Raw genomic sequence first — 19,300 nt, 5'->3', positions numbered from 1 at the left:
GCAGATTGGTTTACCTCACTGGGAAAACAAGCTAGCAACCCAATGCAACCATTTTCTTACATCTAAATTGTAAGCACTGCTTCACACACACCATTATTGTTCCTTTAGCGATTACTTAGCATCTCTTTTAACAACAACGAGCATGCTGAAAAATGAAGTTTTGTCAGCCCTTCTCTTTACTTAGCATAGAAGCTCTGGCACTCCCCGGTGACTCCGCTTCCTGGATTGCACTGAGTTCGTGTTGGTGCAAGTCCAATCCACGTTTAACTTTTGCTAGAGGCGGCTTTGAGGGTCTCCTACCCCACTCTTTGTTCAGATGTTCACCTATCAAGGCGGCAAAGACAATGTTAAATACGATTTAAAAAATCTATTAACATGCCACACACTTTCCTTTAGTCAACAATGTACAGGGACGAAAGCAATGTAAAAGCAGGAGGAAGATGGCAATCCAATATGACAAACGGTCTTACCACTTGGCTTGGTAGCGGTAACTTCTGAAAGCAGTAGATGGTCACCAGAGCCATTCCTAGGGGCGTGACGACCACCTTCCCGACCGTCTCTGGCGAGGTCTTGCAGACAAGGAAACCACTCTCGGAGCTGCTCCATCTTCTGGCCTTTTAAGTCATCTTCAAGAGGAGGCTTGCTTGTCTGAAAAAGCAAGTGGGTAAGAGGATTAAACAGGATGAAGGAACATTTGAAGAATTCTTCATTAGCTTTATACCACTGTTCTTTAAATTAGAACCGAAACCAAATAAATCGTTCCACCAATCACACTATTGCAACCTTACCTGTTGATTAAAAAACACCTGGACCTAAAACTTAGCTTCTCTAGCACCTGTTTGGGTAATAAAAATGATTCAGAAAACAGATAAGGGAGAGGGTTGCAGAACTGTCAATGTGATTAATATCATTGAACATATGGTTTAAAATGGCAGTCTTTGTGTTACTGTCTTACCACAAAACATTTTTAATCAGGCAAAAGTTCTGTTCCTAGATCTAGTTCTAAAACTAATATTTAACTAATTTCTGTTGTTTAATTCTCATACATTCCAGTTTAACACGTACCTGATTGTCTTTAAAGAAATCCTTCAAGGTCTCTTGATGTCTCTGTATCTGCTGCTGCAGTGCTGTTTGTCGATGGACAAGCAACTCTTCTTGGGCTTTCTGGCTATAACGTAGTAGAGCTTCTCTCTGTAGATCCAACTGCTTCTGAAGCGCCACGTTATCTTGCTGAGTTAAGGCAGGCTGTGAAAACCTCAGAGCATCTTGTAACCTGGGGGTCACCAAACTGCTCGGGGGAGCTTTGTGTTCATGGTTGGAGGTCTCCCAGCCACAAATTCTTTTAGATTTGGTTTCCGCAAAAGGCAGTGGGATAAACAACGGCCCCAGCTCTTTGGGCAGAGCCAGAGAGAAGAGAGCGTGTTCACAAGAGCCGCTTTTGCTCGACGTGCTTTGTTTGTTTAAAAGCATTTCTTCCTGGGTTTCCTCACTAGAACACTTCATCACTTCTCTTTCCAAGTCCAATCGCCCTTGAAGTGCTATCAAACTATCTTGTGGAGGCAGACCAGACGGGGATGAACTCACAAGCCTCGCATGTGTTTCTGGAAGCTCCGGATCACTTGAGGAAATGGTGTTGCTACTTTTCACTGGAAAAAACTCTCGGGTTCTTTCAGAGTCCACACCAGGTAGGGCGACCTGGGGTGATAATGAAGAGGCCCCGACCTGCGCAGATGATACCCTCTTCTCTAACTGACTTAGTCTTTGTGAAAGCAACTGTTCATGGACTTCCTGCGCAGAGCGAAGGGTTCTCCTCTGCACATCGAGCTGCTCTTGAAGTGCTGTCAAATCTCCGTAGCGAGGCGGGATCAAGTGTTCAACAGGTCCCTGTTCCTCGGATTCACAGGGCCCGGGCAAAGCCAGTCCTTCCTGGGTTTTCTCACCAGCAGGAAGAGCATACGGCTGTGCACCTAGGGCTCCTTGAGCTGTAATCAAGTTATTTTGCTGAGGTAAAACAGGCTTTGAAAAGTCCAAAAGCTGCGCGGGCAATCTTGGCCGCGCAGCAAGACTCAAGGGGGTTGCATGCTCCATCTCAGCTGGGCAAGAGGGTTGGATGCTCTTCAGCTCAGGGAGAGACGTCGACGCGGATGAAGGCTGCGCTACCGAGGGAACAACGGACCAGGCACCAGCCAGTTCAGGAGGTATTTTTTCCTTCCACCCACTCTGTGGATGTAAACGTAATTGTCCCTGCATATCCTGTCTAGACTGGACAATAGATTGCCTCTGTGTCGCTAACTGCTCTTGAAGTGACTTCAAGTTCTCTTGTTGAGGCTGGATCAATTGTGATATCCTCAAAAGTCTATCCTGCAATTGTGGGACCTGAAAACGGCTTGACACAGTTCCACTGTCACTCTCGACCGAGACAGGCTCCTGGACCGTACCGGCAGGAGGCAAAGAAGTCCTAGACAACTGCCCGGACTGGGATACGAGTGAAGAAGACACAGTTTGCTCGGATGATTGGTTTTCTTGAGCTTTCTGGCTAAAATGAAGAGCCCTGTTCTCCATGTCCAGCCACTCTTGGCGTCCTTCCAAATGATCTTTTAGGGGTGTCTGTTGTGAACGACTCAAAGGTCTTTCCTGAAATGTTGGGATCACAGAATGGCTTAGGGAAAACGAACTGTCATTTTTGAGTGACATGAATTCTTGGGATCTTTCCAATTCAGCTATCTGGAATAGGGATGAAGAGGGGCCCACTGGTTCAGTAGAAACCCCTTTGTCCACTTCACCGTGTTTCTGCACAAATTCCCAAACTGCTTGGCTAGTGCCTTGTATGCCCCTCTGCACGAGCGACTGTTCCGGCAGTGCTGCCACATTTTCCTGTTGTCCGAGCTTATGCTGCGGAAAACCTGCAAGCGATTTACCTGGAAATGTTGGGACTACCATACGATTTGAAGGAATTTGACTCGCTTCAGATAAAGAAAGGTTCTGAATTCTTCTAGGTTCAGGTTTGGCAAAAGCTTGTGAAGCAACTGAATTTTGAGCAACGATGGTGGAGAATGAAGAACTCATCTGCCCAGAAGTACTGACCTCCAAATCATTCTCTCGGTGTACAAGTAAGTCAGCCTGGGTTTCATGCCTAGCCGGAAGTGCATCCCTCTGCACAGTCAGCTGTCCTGGAAGGAGCTTAAAACAATCCTGCTGAGGTAGGAACGGATGTACGAAATGCGAAGACCGGTCTTGATATGCTGGGATTTCAGACTGGCTTGAGAAGACTCCTTCCTCACTCTTTGATAAATACTGCTGCTGGCTTTTTCCAGCTCTAGTTTCCAAAGAGGACAATGATGGGAATGGACGCTGAGTCAGCAGAGATGGGGTGGTAGAGGAGTCAACAGCCTGCTCAGAAGATACACTTTCATCCCATTCCCTCTGTTTCTGTACACATAATACTTCCTGAGCTTCTCGCCTAGCCTGAAGCCTGTCCCTCTGGACATTCAGCTGCTCATGGACAAACTTAATTTTATCTTGCTGGGATAAATTAGACGCTGAAAAATTCAAAGTCCTCTCCTGAATTTGTGGGAACACAGGATGGTCTGCGCACACTGCTGTGTCTTTCTTGGATAAAGAAGAGTCATGGATTTGCCCTAATTCGGTTTTGGCAGAAGGGAGGGAAACAAATGAAAGCGGAGCTACCGATGGCACAAACAGAGAGATGTCAAGTTGCTCTTCCAGTTCTTTCTGCTTGTGCAGAAGGAATTGCTCATGAGACTCCTGTCTTGCTTGAAGAACTTCTTGGTGTAGGTTCAGCTGTTCTTGGAGAGCCTTCAAATTGCCTTGCTGGGCCGTCAGATGTTCTGAGGAGAGCAAGAGCCTGTCCTGTGTTTGGCTGACTACGGAGTGGGCGAAGGAAAACACACTTTCGCTCTTGGTTGAAAGGTGCTCCTGGGTTCTCCCGTACTCTTCTTTAGCAGGCAGAGAACAAAAAGAACGCTCAGCAACCAGAGGCAGAAACAGAGAGGCCTCGGTCAGCTTAGAAGCAACACTTGGACTGTGATCTGAGAGTATCTGCTGAGAGTCTACAGTTTGAACAGCCGTTGCCCTAGATATTTCTCTAGCCTTCTGCAATATTACGGGCCCATCAGGTGACAAAGCCCTTGAAACTGGCACGGATGTAGATGGTCTCTGTTGCGTTTCAGCATGTGGGAACAGCCTTAGAGGTTCTTGTGGTTCCACACATTGTCTGGCTAGAACATTTGACGTGCTGAATGCGTCTACCACTTCCGCCTGTCTTTGAGAAAAGAGCTTCTCTCTTGGCACTTGAAGATGACTTTGTTCTAACGGGGCTATCTGTACGGGATGAAATTTGCTAGGACTCAGCGTGGGTCTCGGACCTGGATCCTGATGTTCTGATATGAGCGTGGGCCTTTCAGCCTTCTGAGGTGGCGCGGAATCAGGTATGGTGGATGGAGCGGACACAGACAGGTACCTTTCTTTTAGCACAGTCTGATAGTCATGTAACTGTTTGCGGGCAGCTTCAATAGACCGTCTGTGTAATCTGACAAAAATCAAACACACATTGTTTGTTTATGATGAAAAAACAACAAACCCCCGAAGTCCTTTATCCTCAAGTGTCTATACATTAAATATAACAAACAGCAATCTAGGGTTGGGCACAATCATGGTAACATGGTTACAATCATAGCCAAAGGAATGACTCTCACGTTGCCATGGGAGGGCTATCAGCTGTAGTTCTGAGGGAAGCCCAGTCAGACCCTCCTGGAGACTAAATACTACATGCTGAAGATGCAGCCACATATGGTCACACAGAAAGCATGGCCGGGGGATGCCGCAACGAGCGAGAACCCATTTGAGACGACGGGTTTGGTTTGGCGTTTGAATACCTGCTGTGCTCTAAAAGCTGATGCTGATAGTCATGAATCATCTGTCTGTGACGAGCGTCCTCACAAAGGGTGGGGCCCGGTTCTGGAGCAGCATTCACCTAAGAAAAGACACTGCCATTCATGAACACATAAACTTGGAAACAAATACTCCTGTATCGTATATAAACTGAAGTTCAGAAATTTGAATTTTCAATTCAATTTTCTTGTTCATGAAAAACAAAAACAAAACACCCCCCCACCCCCGGCACCTCTCATCATAGTTTTAAGAAAGGAAGCAACCCATTGTTTTCCCAGAGTGCCAAATGGACAGAGCATATGCATTACATACGTAAGTCATGGTCATAGATAGTGGTGCCCCAGAGAAACTGACAGTTGAAAGTCATATGGGTACGTACTTACACACACTAAAAGGGGAGGGAAGAAAGACCAGTTTCCTTTTCGGAATGCTCCATCTATGCAAGACAAGAGGAGCCTTCCTGCATCCTACCCTGGACTGTGGAGCTTTGCTCTTCCTTTCTTCTTCTAGCTGGGCCTTGAAGGAGTCAGCTTCTAATCTTAGCTTCTGTTGTTCGATTCGTTCCAGCAATTCCAACTGTTTTTGCTTCTGTTCTTCTATCTCTATTATCTAGTAACATACATACTGCCAGTAAAATGAACTCTATTCAAAATTCACAAGAAATTCACTTACATAAAAATTTACTCATCACATCAAAAAGCAAAAAAGTTTTTAATCACCAAGAATACAATCATCCAAGAACTAAGGGGATTTTTCTCTCTGCTACGGCCATTGCCAAAGGAAGGAAGCCAGAGACGGGAAGAAAACTCAAGCACATTACCGATTTCTACATTCTGATAACTCAGGGGAAACCCAGACCACCACTGAAAAACCAGCTCTAAACAGGTAGTAACTGATGGTGCACCGATATGTGTGATTTGTCACTATAAATAATGACAAAGGGAATTAGTTCTTTTTTAGGGGTGCAGTTATCAGGAGGCTAAAGAGCAAAACAATGAGCAATGTTCTATGTCTTCTCTTTCATGCATAGAATTGAGAGGAATAAAAAGGCAAATAGCAGAATCCACAGTATCACATGGATGCAGGCGTGTGCGTGCGCACACACCTACTCACAAAGGATCAAAGGACTATGAATGGACAAGACTCGCTCTAAGCTCCAGGACAGGGACTGTGTCTGCCTGGACGTAGTAGGCATGTCTAAGTGCAGCACTCAGAAGAGTCGGTCCCTGACACACAGAGACCCTGAACAGCACGGGGAGAGGCACGCGCACCAGGAGCATTCGTTAAAGCTCTCTTGCTTTCAAAATCCAGGAAGGCCACACGCATTTCCAACATTCTTCTTTTTAATTGGGAAAGAGTAGTAATAGCCGAGAACATCCACACTTCAGAGGGCCCGTGGCACGCTTACAGTTCTGTAGTGCCTCAGTCTAGACTGTAGGATCAACACATCAGTCATGTGCTCTGCCTGCCTACCTGCATTTAAAGTAATCCCAATTCAGAAACATTTAAAATGCAGTTCCAGTCACAGTAGCAACATTTCAAGTACTTGATCGCCACATGGCTGGTGGCTACTGGAAAGGTCATCTAGCTGGATATTTGTCACCACAGCAAGTTTTAGTTGACAATATTCCTCTAGAGCAGGGGTTCTCAACCTGTGGGTCGCAACCCCCTGGGGGGGCTGTCGAACAACTCTTTCACAGGGGTCGCCCGGTTCATCACAGTACCTAAATGACAGCGACGAAGTAGCAACGAAGATGATTGCAAGGTTGGGGGTCCCACCACATGAGGCACTGTACCGCGGCATTAGGAAGGCTGAGAACCACTGCTCTAGAGTCGAGAACATGGGTCAGCAAACTTTCAAGATGGAAGAGCCAATTCCGTCACTCAAAATGATTTCAAAATTATTCCAGTCATACATATTTTTACAAACAAATGAAATCACCATTATCTGACTATATCCTTTAAATAAAATAGTCCTCTTTTCATTCATTTTCAATCTCTTCAGAGTTACATGTTTGGACCAAAGAACAGCCGCATGTGGCTCAAGAGCCACAGTCTGTCAAAGCCTGCGCTCTTGAGTGGTGACCAGAGAGCATTTATCTGAGAAGAAAGAAAGGCTGAAAGAATTTTCACTACCCAGTAGGATATATTTTAAAACTATGGTTAAAAACTGACTGGCTTGGGTGAACAAGTAAATGTGGTGAAGAAAGCTGATGGTGCCCGGCTATCAAAAGAGATAGTGACTGGGGTCTTAAAGGCTTGAAGATAAACAAGCGGCCATCTAGCTCGGAAGCAACAAAGTCCACATGGAAGAACACACCAGCCTGTGTGATCGAGTGGTCCCGAAGGGATCAGTTACCAGGCATCAAAGAACAAAAAATCATATCATTGACTGCACACCTCCATGACAGGATCGCTGAAGACAAATGGGTGCATAAGCAAATGTGGTGAAGAAAGGTGATGGTGCCCGGCTAAGAAAAGAGATAAGTGTCTGTGGTCTTAAAGGCTTGAAGGTGAACAAGTGGCCATCTAGCTCAGAAGCAGAAAAGCCCACATGGAAGAAGCACACCAGCCAGTGCGATCACGAGGTGCCAAGGGACCAGGTATAAGGCATCATGCAAAAAAAAAAAAAAAAGATACATGTGTGTGTATGTATGTATATGTGTGTATATGTATATATATATATACCATATTAAATGAAGGGGGAAGTGCAGAGTGAAGACCCAAGGCCCAAGTGTCGGCCAATGGAGATCCCCTCATAGAGGGGTTTAGGAGAGGAGATGGGTTAATTAGGGTGCGAGGTAGTACCGATGAAGAACACAGCTTTCTCCAAGATCCTGGATGCTTCCTCCCCCCAACTACCATGATCCGAATTCTACCTTGCAGGGCTAGATAGGGCAGAGGCTGTACACTGGTACATATGAGGGCTGGAGGCACAGGGAATCCAGGGTGGATGATACCTTCAGGACCAAGGGTGTGAGGGGCAATGCTGGGAGAGTGTAGGGTGAGTGGGTTGGAAAGGGGGAACTGATTACAAGGATCCACATGTGACCTCTTCCCTGGGAGAGGGACAGCAGAGAAGTGGGGGAAGGGAGACTCCGGATAGGGCAAGATATGACAAAATAACGATGTATAAATTACCAAGGGCACATGAGGGAGGGGGAAGAGGGGAGGGAGGGGAAAAAAAAAAAGAGGACCTGATGCAAAGGGCTTAAGTGGAGAGCAAATGCTTTGAGAATGATTGGGGCAGGGAATGTATGGATGTGCTTTTTACAAGTGATGTATGTATATGTATGGACTGTGATTAGAGTTGTATGAGCCCCTAATAAATTGTTAAAAAACAAACAAAAAAACTGACTGGCTTAATAATAATTAACCCATGGGCTTAATTATCATTAGGGGTTAAGTTTTTGTTTGTTTGTTTTGTTTTGTTTTACAGGGGAGAGCACGAACGCAGTCCCCCACTACCACAAATTAAGCAGTCGAGTTTCCCACATTTGGGGAAATCGCAGGGGTCAGCACATCCGATGTGCAGTGGATAAGCCTCGCCCTGGGAAAACCACCTTCGTGATCATGGTTATCTCCCCTGCCAGGTAAGTATGATTGTTTAACTTTTTAAAAACCTAAAGCAGGGAAGACAGCCATTTCTCTGAAGAAACGGACAATGCAGCCTGTCGCACATCCTGGGGGACGCAACGCACGGCACTGGAGCGGCACGCTGAAACTGACAGGCATGGCAAACGTTTGTTTGCTAGATAGGTTTCATTACAACGACTAAAGAGAGAGGCAAAAATGATAGTAATAAGGCTTAACTTTTCTTTTGACATGTATTTTAAAAGAATTGCAGGATTTCTAGATCTAGCTGTCTCAAACTGCGGGAGCCCTGGTGGTGTAGTGGTTACACATTGGGTTTCCATCTGGAAGGTCAGCAGTTTGAAACACTAGCTGCTCCTCGGGGAGAGACTGTTTGCTTTGAGTCGGCACCAACTCAATAAGCACTCATTTATCCTACAAAACTTCTGAGCATTTGCAATGTATAAAGCAGTGCACCAGAAACCAAACTCAACTAAAATTACATATCTATGTATGGAAAGAGAGAGAGAGAGAGAGAGAGAGAGAGAGAGAGAGAGAGAGAGAGAGAGAGAGAGAGGCGCGTCTTTATCATTTTATAGGTAAAATACTTCTGGGAGGGAAAATGGTTAATTTTCCTAGCTGCTAACGGAAAAGTAGGCAGTTTGAGCCCACCTAGAGATGCCTCAGAAGAAAGGTCTGGCAAGCTGTTTGTGAAAAAAATGATCCACTGAGAGTCTGGCCCACAGTTCTAGCTGCCAGAGATGGTGCTGCCACAAAGCGGTAACAATCGGTCAGAATGCACGCACAGTACAAGTGTGACAAGGCAGAACGCAGGAAAGAGAACGTCCATTGTTCTTGCAAAGGACGACGTGCTGCTGATATTTCTAAAGACACTGTAGGAGAGATGGCATCAAAAGTAGTCATACACAACACATTTCATTGGTCAGACAAAATTAGCGTAAGTCAGGGGAGAGGAAAACTTTTAAAATTAAAATTTCAAATTACCCGTTTCTGCCTTGCTGATATTCTAATTCTGGCTGCCTCTTCTTGAGGATGAAGTAAAACCGGAGTCGGAACCACAGTCGTGAGAGGCTGAGTTTCATTTACTTCTAGGAGAATTCCCAAACAAAAATGAGTTTCAATAAGGCAGAACACCACAACGCCTTTTTCCTTTGATTTAGGACACGGCATTTTATTAGAAAAAGATGCAAAAATCAAGCAAGCTTAATACCTCGTGGCCTTTCAGTGTCTGTGGTACATGACAGTGTCTTATCTTCAGTGCTAAGCGGTCCAGATTCAATTGTTAGTGAATCACTTTCAACTGCAAGAGATACCATTGTCATTAAGAACATGATGTCATTGCCAAAGGAGTCCTGGTGTCAGAGTGGCTTCCAGGTGTTTAAAACCACCAGCTGGCCCTTGGGACAAGGACAGGACTCTACTCCTCTGAAGAGTTACAATCTCGTCAACTCACAGTCATTTCTCACCTGCCCTACAGGGTTGCTTTGAACCAGCAGTGAATCAATGACAGGGACTTTGGTTTTCCTTTTTTTCAAAATTTTAATCATTGTCAAGCTTAGCACTACAAAAAATAGTAAAACCAAATTTGGTGTTTAGATTAACAATTCAACTTTGGTCCACCTCAATGTTGTACTTAGATCCAGCCACTTTCCTGATGAGTCCCTCTTATTAAACTCAAGCCCAGTAAACCCAAGAAAACAGTTGGACAAAGTGTAAATAAAAGCAACGTGTGAAAGAGAACTGATAAAAAGCTAAGTCCATAGGTTTGAAACGCAAGAGGAAAGGGAAAGAAAAAGCAGAGTACTAAAATTTTTTGGTTGTGTACAGAACCAGATCAGAGAACTTAGAGCAACTTACGTGACCCTCTTGGAGTAGTCAGCAAGTGCTTCCATTTTAAAGTCATTCACTTATGGGCTCGATGCTGGGACACTGAGGTAAGCAAGAAGGCATCAGGGGAAGTTTTACAGTGTTGAGTGAGGGACAGAAATATTGCATAAATGTCCCAGCAAACTTATAAAATTAGAAATTATGACAAGTACTCTAAAAGGAAAAACAGGGGTTATGCTACAGTGATATCAAAACCAACCTCCCTGCTGAAAGAGGACCATAATCATCATCATCATGAAATCTGATTTAGACTGGTGGGTCAGATGAGTGCTCTCTGAAGAAACGACATTAAAGCAGATCTCTGAATCAGCTAGGTAAAGACTCTTTCTAGAAAGATCAGCAGGCATAAAGATCCCTTAAGGATTAAAAAACACAGCCCATTCAATGTGTATGGGGTGCAGTCAGGAGTGGGGATAATAAAATAAGATGATGGGCTGGACAAAGTCTAATAATAAAGAAAGGGGCTTCAAAAAGTTAGTGGGAAATTTAAAAAATTTCCTTTTCCTTGATTTTGTGGAAGCCCCCCCCCCCCCACACACACATAGGTTATGGATTAAATGTGAAAGACCTCCTGCTGCTCCACTTCTGGGCTTGCAACACCAAAGTCTGCCTCCTGCTTTTCTGTCCACTCCTTTTGTAACTACTTTGCTGTTTCTTCTTTCTCTTGCCATCCAGCCTAGAAATGCCGCTTGGGAATGTAACATTGTGACATCCGAGGAGATGGAATTGGGGGCGCTGACGCAGAGAGAGGAGCTATGAGGAAGAGCTTGGGGGTGCGTGTGGGGAAAACAACAGGATGAAGGGCAAAGAAACCCATGGGGAGAAAACAGGGAGGGAGGTAAACCAATTAAAAATGGTCACAAGCCAAGTGAAAATATCTCAAGGCTCCCTATTATTCTTAGAACAAAAGCCAAGTTCCAAATACAGACTATTTCAGACTTATTTTAGAAGCCTGGTAGCAAAAAATTTCCTCACAAATTCATTTATCTTTGACTTTAAGCCAGAGAGAGAGAGAGAGAGAGAGAGAGAGAGAGAGAGAGAAATCAGTTACATTATCCCAATTACCATATACTTGTATAGAACTCAAAAAGGAGATACGGTTGCCTTAATCTCTAACTTCTGAAATCAAATGTATTAAATAGGTTACTTATTTACAAAAGAGTTATTTTAATTTAATACGTAAAGACAACAAGTATCTGGTAGCATGTGAATTAAACACAATGCAAAAAGTCATTACCACGTTCACATGTACGTGTTGACCAGGAATGCGCTCCTTGAAGGGAGTGATTAAAGGTGCAGGCAGAGGCCTCAGTAAAGGGATGCTTACCGCAGCACAAGGATGGCAAGAAAAGCCTGACCTAGTTTAGTGTCCTGACAATAGGAAAGTGATTTCGGTACATCAACCACGACAGAATTTATACTCAAAACCCGAAGAACCACGCCATCCAGTAAATTTGGACCCATCTTGACCCTACACACTGTCTGAGGCTGCAAACTTACGGGAGCAAACGGCTCATCTTTCTCCCGCTGCGCAGCCGGTGGGTTGAAACACTTCCTTCCCTGACAGCAGCACCAGGGCTCCTTAAAATTATTACAAATATACATGAACAACCAACCCCACACAGAAAGTAGTCCGGAAAGGGAGCCATTAAACATTTTAGGATTTGTCAGAGATTGTGGGTCTTATTCTTTGATTCGTTAGAAAAGAGCACATTTTTAACCAGTGTTGAGAAGGGTCCAGGTGCTACCCCGTGAAGCTCCTGGAGAGAATCACCTGGCTGCTGCCCAGAGGGCAGCGCATGCTCGTCACTGGTCACCGTTCCTGACTCCACCGCTGGGGCTGTGCTCTGGGTTTCACTAGTAGCCGTAATCACTTCACTTTCATCCTCAGACACAGATTTTACTGTCCAGAGAGATTTCTGACTTCGGATCTTATTTAATAATTTCCTAAAAAGAATTTTTGAAGGGACTTCTTGGGTCTTCCTGACCAAGGGAACTGAAAAAGAAAAGGAAAAGGGAGCGGGGAAACATCTTATTCAGCATCTATTAAAGATTAGGCAAACTGTTCTACATTATCCTTAGTTACTGCTATGGTTATCTAACAACGCAAACAAATACACAATGTCACTTTTCTCAGTATTCTTCGCAATTTGCCAGTATTCATACCAAGGCTTTAAGACTGCTTATAATTCGATAACCGGAGACAATTCTTTGATTTAAGAAGTAAAAACCAAACTCCCGGTCAGCGAGTCCATTCTGACCCACAGTGACACAGCAGGGCAGGGTAGAATTGCCCTCTGGGTTTCAGAGACTGCTAAGTCCTCACAGGAACAGAAAGTCGCGTCTTTCTCTCCCTCAGAGCAGTGGGTGGTTTCAAACTAGTGACCAGGTGGTTAGCAGTCCAACTAGTGACCACCAGGACACCAGGGCTCCTTCTCCAGAGTAAACATGCTACTACAGTCCACTACAAATGTAAAGCTGAACAGAACTTATTTAAAGTGCAACTAACCATTGGTCTCTCCCTGTCTAGAGCAAAGGAGAGTGAAGAAAATTAAAGCCACAATTAGTCCGAGGGAGCATGTGAACCCGTCTCAATGACCAGGAGACCAGAAGAACCAGATGGTGCCTAGCTGCCAGTGCTGACAGGCCAGAGAGGGATCACAACAGGAGATGATCCTGGAGACCGGAGGGAGTAAATGGGAAACCAAATTCAAGGTTATAAAAAAAAAAGCCCATACTTACTGGACAGACAAAGCTTGATGGAACCCTTAAGACTGTGGTTCTCGGACACCCTTGTAAGAGTGGAACTGAGCTCATCCCCACAGCTCACTTCTCAGTCAAACAACACACAGGCCTCTATGGTGAGCATCAGGGCAAATGGAAATGGTAAACATGGGAGTGTGTGTGTGTGTGTGTGTGTGGGGGGGGGGTAATTAGTGTCACCTAAAGAAAGCATGTGTAAATTCTCACCCAAAGCACAAACGCTACAAAGTCAAAAACAAAAATCTACCCACTGTCTACAGTCACACAGGATGAATGAATCCCCAAACTATGGCCTGAGATCATTTTTAAACCATAACCAAAATATTCCCTGAAGTCTCCGTGGGTGAGAATGATTGCACAACCACAGTGGAATTGGAGTCAGAGAACTGTACATGCAAAAATTGTTGAATTGATGGATGTTCTATACTCGGGAAGGGTCCCTAATAGGACTCTGAAAAATTCAAGTGTATCCAAGTTTCTCACATCTATCTTCATGAAGAAAAGAGCCCTTGGGGGAACTAATAATGAGTATAAGAATGAAGAAAACCTTCTAAAATTGATTGTAGTGATGACTACTCAACTTTGAAAACATCTTTAAATCACTGCATTGTATATGTGAATTACGTCAATAAAACTGTTCAATTTGATCTTTAAAAAAGAAAGGCGCTAAGGTGGTAGTCAGGAAGGCACTGAGCTGATAACCAGTAAGCTGACACTTCAAACCCACCAACACTCCTCTGGAGCAGGGCACGGCCACGACTGACGGCGCCCGGAGACTCAAAGTCTTGGAGCAGTTCCACTTTGTCCCACAGAGCAGCGCCAAGTCAGAACTGACTCCAAGGCAGTGAGTATTTCTATAAGGAGACCCCTTCTCTCTCTCTCTCTCTCTCACACACACACACACACACACACACACACACACACACACACACACACACACAAAACCACAATCCTAACTTGCTTCTAAGAACATCCTTTTACATGTATTGGTACAAACAATGTTAACACTTGAGCCTTGAGCCTGTCCCGTGAGGCCTTGTACAAAAACAAACAATGGATGGACAGCCAATGAAATAATTCTACCCCACCACACCGGGTTGAATCAATCCACAGCTACTGCTTTTTCTTTTTTTATATATTTATATAAAAGTGCATAGTTTTCTGGTTTAATCAATTGAAGATTATCTACAGAGGTGAATTTTAACTTTCTATTTGGGATTTATAATTCAAAACCTAAATATTTTCAATGAACTTCACAAATCTGTCCATCTATCCAAGGAATCCTGGTGGCGTTGTTGTTATGCATTAGGTGTTGCGGCAACCTGCAAGGTCTGCGGTTCAAAACCACCAACCTCTCTTTGGAAGGAAGACAGGGCTTTCCACCCCCTCAGTTAGTCTCAGCAACTCACAGGCAGTTGTACCGTTCCGCAGAGTCACTGAGTCTGCATCGACTTGGCACCTGTGAGTTTGCTTTGTTTGGCTTTTGGATCCATCGTGCATTTATCTAAGCCCCATCTAGATCATCATGCAGACTATAGTCTAGCACCTCGATGCCACCTTCCGCTTCTCACCTCAGAGTACCACTGAGTCACTTCTGACTCACGAGGACCCTCTAGTAGTGCCACAGACGACGTTAGCCTCTGTGCCTGTGTGTTTTCATGTAAGAGAAACAGGAATCATACACTTAGTTACTCACGTGTTTTCAGGAAATAGGTTAAGGCAGTCACTACCACTCGACAATAAGCATGGAGGAACAACAATGCAGATGGCAGCTTCTAAGACGCAAAAGACCACCCACCGCCCAGCTCACCACCCTGAGGGGGCCCAGCTGGAGCAGAGTGGAGAAAAGAGCACTCTCATACTCCCAAACATCGCGGGTGTAGGCACAAAATGGCACAACAACTTTGGAAACAGTTCGGCTGTTTTCTTAAAAAAGTTACACACAAATTTACCACACAACCTAGCAATTCATCTACTTATCCCTCAAGCAAAATGAAAACATACACACACACGCTTGCATATAAACATGCATAGCAGAACTCTCCAGGAGAGCCAAAATTAAGACAACACAAATGCCCAAGAAAACTGTTGAATGGAGGGTCCCAGTAGAAAGCAAATGTTTTGAGAATGAGGATGGCAACAAATGTACAAATGTGCTTGACACAATGGATGGATGGATGGACTGTGATAAGGCTTGTATGAGCCCCCAATAAAATGATTAAAAACAAAGCTGTTTGGATAAATGGATAAAAAATGTGTACATAACATATGAGAGAGAATTCTACAATGGAACACTATTCAGAAAAAAGGAGGGAGGGGAGTGAAATACTGATACATACATTTAGAAGTGCTACATGACAGAATCCAGACGCAAATGACTGCGCTAAGCAGGAAGCTGACCGCCAAGGGGTGTGAGGGGTCTTTTATGATGATGGATAAGCTCTCTAGCTGGACTTCAGTAGATTTTATTGACTATAAGTCATTGACCTCAGTAAAACCTATGTGAACAAAGCACAGACTTTATTCTCAGGACCCACTGGAGTCTTTCAGAACGTCGAACAAGATTCCAGTTTCGAGCAGATAATGGGCTATCAGCTGACAACTCAGGCTGAAGGAATCCAGGGAAGAAATGACGAGGTGTGCAACAAGGGCAATAGGAAGAGGCATGGGGAAAACAAGGTCAGGGTGCAGGGTGTTGTCCTTAGCTAGACGCAGACGTTCCAGAGGAAGGCCATAGAGCTGACGCCTACTGGTCTGCTTGGAGACTTGCTGCAGGCTGTGTTAGTCACAGCGTCGGAGCAGAGCAAAAGGTTTCAGTAGGCGCCAGAAGGCACATTACGGCTGGACACTCTTGAAAGTAAGTGCATGTGGGGTAGCCAGCCAAATAAGAGTTCAGAATAGTGAAGATACAGATGAAAGTTTAGAACAGGGGTCTAAACCCAAGCTACCCGTCATCATTATACATGAAGCACCTAGCAGTGACTGAACACAGCAGGGTATTCTAAGATGATGTGAAAAAGCCTGGGCGTGGAAGAATTCAGAATTAAGCGTCTAACTTAGCCTCAAAATCATCAGGACACACACACACACAACAACAAAACAACCCTCCACTGTTATATCATGATGAAAATTGGAAAATGTTGTTTCCTCCTCCCACCATTCCAACTAGTTATTAGTCATTGTACTTAAATTAGACATAACTGTTGGCTAAGGATTAATACTTTTTTCCTATGAAATACTATCTACTCAAAAGGGCTTTATTTTTTACCATCTATTTCACTAGGACAAAATTTTTCAGCTTCCATCACTTGTAGATTTTCAGTTTCACTGGAATTCTCTTGTTCTACTGAAAGGTCCAGGTCCTCATCTTGGGTCTGATCAATCACAGTGGGCAAAGGCTCTGGTTCAAGGTGCAAAATCAGGTCTCCTTTCACTGCTCAATTAGAGAGGCAGAGACAGAGAGAACTCATTCAGGAATAAAAAATGCTGTAACATTACAAAGCTATTTCCCCACCCAAGCATTTGAAAGTGCAGTTGGAGTCTACTGAAGCAGCTTACTCCTGCGGGCACTGTACATGTCTTCAAAGGCAAACTCCAGCTCCCTCTGCCAGTCTTCTTTCATTTCAGTGCGCTTGTAGGGCAGTTCAACTAGCTGCGGTGGCATCCGGGCGACTTTCTGTCTCCTGCGCGCCACGTCCTCTTGTTGTAGCTGCTTGAGTTCTTTCATTAGTTTCTCTTGATTCTTCAAGCATAAAGAGAGGTCAAAGACAGCCGAGTCACAAATTTTGACTATTTACACTAACAACAATGAGAAAAAGGGCTTGAGATTCCCCCCTGCCCTCCGTCATCGTTCTGCCACAAAAAGACAATCATTTATTCATTCAACAAACATTTACAGAGTGCTAGATACCCTGTGAGGTGCTAGGTACACACACTGTTTATTTACAGTTTGGGTATGAAAGAGTGGTTAAGGGGGAAAAAAGTTGAAGAGGGCGGTAAAAAGCAGTGTACTGTGTAGAACAGACACTAGAAGGTAATCAAGCCCTAGCCATAATAGGGAAACTCCTACTGTGCTGCAGCACCAAGACTAAATTATAAGTATGGTGGAAATTATAAGTATGGTGGAAATTATGCTGCATAAAAAACAAGGTCAGTTTTTATCATATCTCTTTTGCATGTTTGTGACCAGATCACTTTTGAAAAGTATGATACAAGCAACAATAATGACTTTACCTTTGATCAATATTGTACAAAGCCAGCAAGTATTTTACTATTATTTATTGAATTGAGCCTTTAAATTTAAGCAGCACAATGCAATTTAAAGCGTTAAATTGGGAAACCGATTCAATATAGGAACTTCTCAGGCTATTTTTGAACTGACTAAAACATGACATTGGTCACATGGAAGGGACGAGCCAGCCATGGGGCAGCATAGCACCGACAAAATACACCACATTCCTCTGGTTCTTTAATGCTTCTTCTCTGCTACCATGACCTCAGTTTTACCTCACCAATCCTGCTTGACCAGTGCTTTTGACACACAGAAGCCAGGTCAGAGAAACCTCTCAGGTACAGTAATGGGAATAGCGAAACCATAGGGGAGGGGGAGAAGTGGGGAAGAGGTGAGGAAGTGGGGGAGCTGATTACAATTCCCAAAGGGGAATAACAGAAACACTAGTGAAGGAATACAGCACAGTGTAAGATAGGAAACAAATGTTGTTAGTGTAAATAGTCAATATATATATATGAGGGTTCACAAGAGTGGGGGGGCAGGGAGGGGAAAAAGAGGAGCTGATAACAAGAGCTCAAGTAGAAAGATGTTTTGTAAATGACAATGGCAACATATGTACAAGTTTGCTTGATATACTTGATTTATGGATTGTTCTATCTGTAAAAGCCCCCAATAAAGTGATTTAAAAAATATTACACTGTTAATAAACTTACCACTAGCAAAAGTATAGTGATATACTGTGAGAATAAGTTTACTCAAGATGATAAAACTGGGAAGGAAATGAATCAGAAGACACTTTCTTAATTTGAGCCCACTCGTTGATCAGTTTTGCACTGCCAGCGCTCACTGCCAAAATATTATTCTTACCTGAGCCAAATGGATCTTCTTCATTGCGTGGAAACCCCGTACATGTGCCTTTTCAAATTGTTCCTGTCTCTCTTGTGCTACTTGTTTCTGTAGCTCGTCTAAGCGTTTAGCTTCTTCTGCAGCAGCTGAATGAGGATCTGGCTAGCAGTCAATTAATATCATTTTAGACAATTTAAAAATAAAGTGCCCAGAACTAAATTAATGCCTTACCTAAAAAACAAAAGAACTCTACAATCACATTTTCAATTTTATAAAATTAAATGATTAGAAGAGCTATGTTTTTAAACACCTAGATAAATCAACAGAATCTAATCTAGGAAACAGATCAAAATAGTAGTCAGAATATGAAAAACTTAGTTGTTAAATTCAAACCATGTTAGGCAAAGCTCATCTAAACCACACCCCTCGATCTTTTTTATTAATTAAAATGAACTTGTTAAAATGTAAAAAACCTAGCATCTAGTAAATGACAAGAATAAATATTCACCTAAGAAAATTAGGGAAGCACTGACATTTGGACTTTACTCTGCAGACAAAATCTGGGGCTTGGCTTCAGCCTCAGTAGGACCAAGTTGCCAAAGCATCTAGGTCAGTGTCAGCTTTGGCTCTCTGGGGCGTCTGTGGGAACAATGACCATGCCACTGCACAGTCACCCATCACTGCAGTCTACCAACCCAAGCCCACTGCCATTGAGTCCACTCTCCCTGAGAGCGAGGGAATGCAAACACGAGAGGGAACTTGGGCTTCCTCGCATATGTATTTCATATGCAGGAATTCCATTAATCAGCTGAAACGATAACGATGCCTGGGAAAACTACTAACCTTACATGAAGAATGATTAAACACTCAGCAAGACTAAATAGGGAAACATACGGATAGTTAATACCATAGTAAGAAGAGAGTCCACTGACCAAAAAGTTTATAAAAAAAAACCAAGTACATAAAGGACAAGAAGAAAGGATCTTTCATAAAAGGTGTCTGAAACAAGCTCATTCTTACTGATCACACTTTAAAACAAAATTTTCTAAAAATGACTTAGGGAAAACA

At 43.7% G+C, this 19,300-nt stretch overlaps 1 protein-coding gene and 1 non-coding gene across 6 annotated transcripts in view; both read right to left on the bottom strand.

Annotated features, from left to right (window-relative positions):
- CEP295 (centrosomal protein 295) overlaps positions 1–19,300 on the bottom strand; it is a 53,424-nt gene that overhangs the window by 14,955 nt on the left and 19,169 nt on the right. For 3 of the 5 annotated variants that reach the window (XR_012783948.1, XM_075546451.1, XM_075546453.1), the window contains 11 exons: positions 18,254–18,394; positions 16,714–16,897; positions 16,424–16,591; positions 12,167–12,388; positions 9,716–9,805; positions 9,490–9,593; positions 5,383–5,520; positions 4,896–4,993; positions 1,066–4,549; positions 471–648; positions 181–324 (listed from right to left, as the gene is read on the bottom strand). Coding sequence is in view for 4 of the 5 variants with exons in the window: in XM_075546451.1 (XP_075402566.1) it covers positions 181–324; positions 471–648; positions 1,066–4,549; positions 4,896–4,993; positions 5,383–5,520; positions 9,490–9,593; positions 9,716–9,805; positions 12,167–12,388; positions 16,424–16,591; positions 16,714–16,897; positions 18,254–18,394 (4,951 nt within the window). In the remaining variant the exon portion in view is untranslated. The remainder of the gene's footprint in view (positions 1–180; positions 325–470; positions 649–1,065; positions 4,550–4,895; positions 4,994–5,382; positions 5,521–9,489; positions 9,594–9,715; positions 9,806–12,166; positions 12,389–16,423; positions 16,592–16,713; positions 16,898–18,253; positions 18,395–19,300) is intronic. The other 2 variants (XM_075546452.1, XM_075546455.1) reach the window with 2 other exon arrangements.
- LOC142447561 (U1 spliceosomal RNA) lies at positions 8,348–8,512 on the bottom strand. Its single transcript, XR_012784244.1, has one exon. It is a non-coding gene; the product is annotated as a U1 spliceosomal RNA (small nuclear RNA).

This window comes from Tenrec ecaudatus, chromosome 4 (genome assembly GCF_050624435.1).
Source record: "Tenrec ecaudatus isolate mTenEca1 chromosome 4, mTenEca1.hap1, whole genome shotgun sequence".
NCBI lineage: Eukaryota > Metazoa > Chordata > Mammalia > Afrosoricida > Tenrecidae > Tenrec > Tenrec ecaudatus.
The sequence above is the reverse complement of the archived record's forward strand: the minus strand, read 5'-3'. Positions and strand labels throughout refer to the sequence as shown.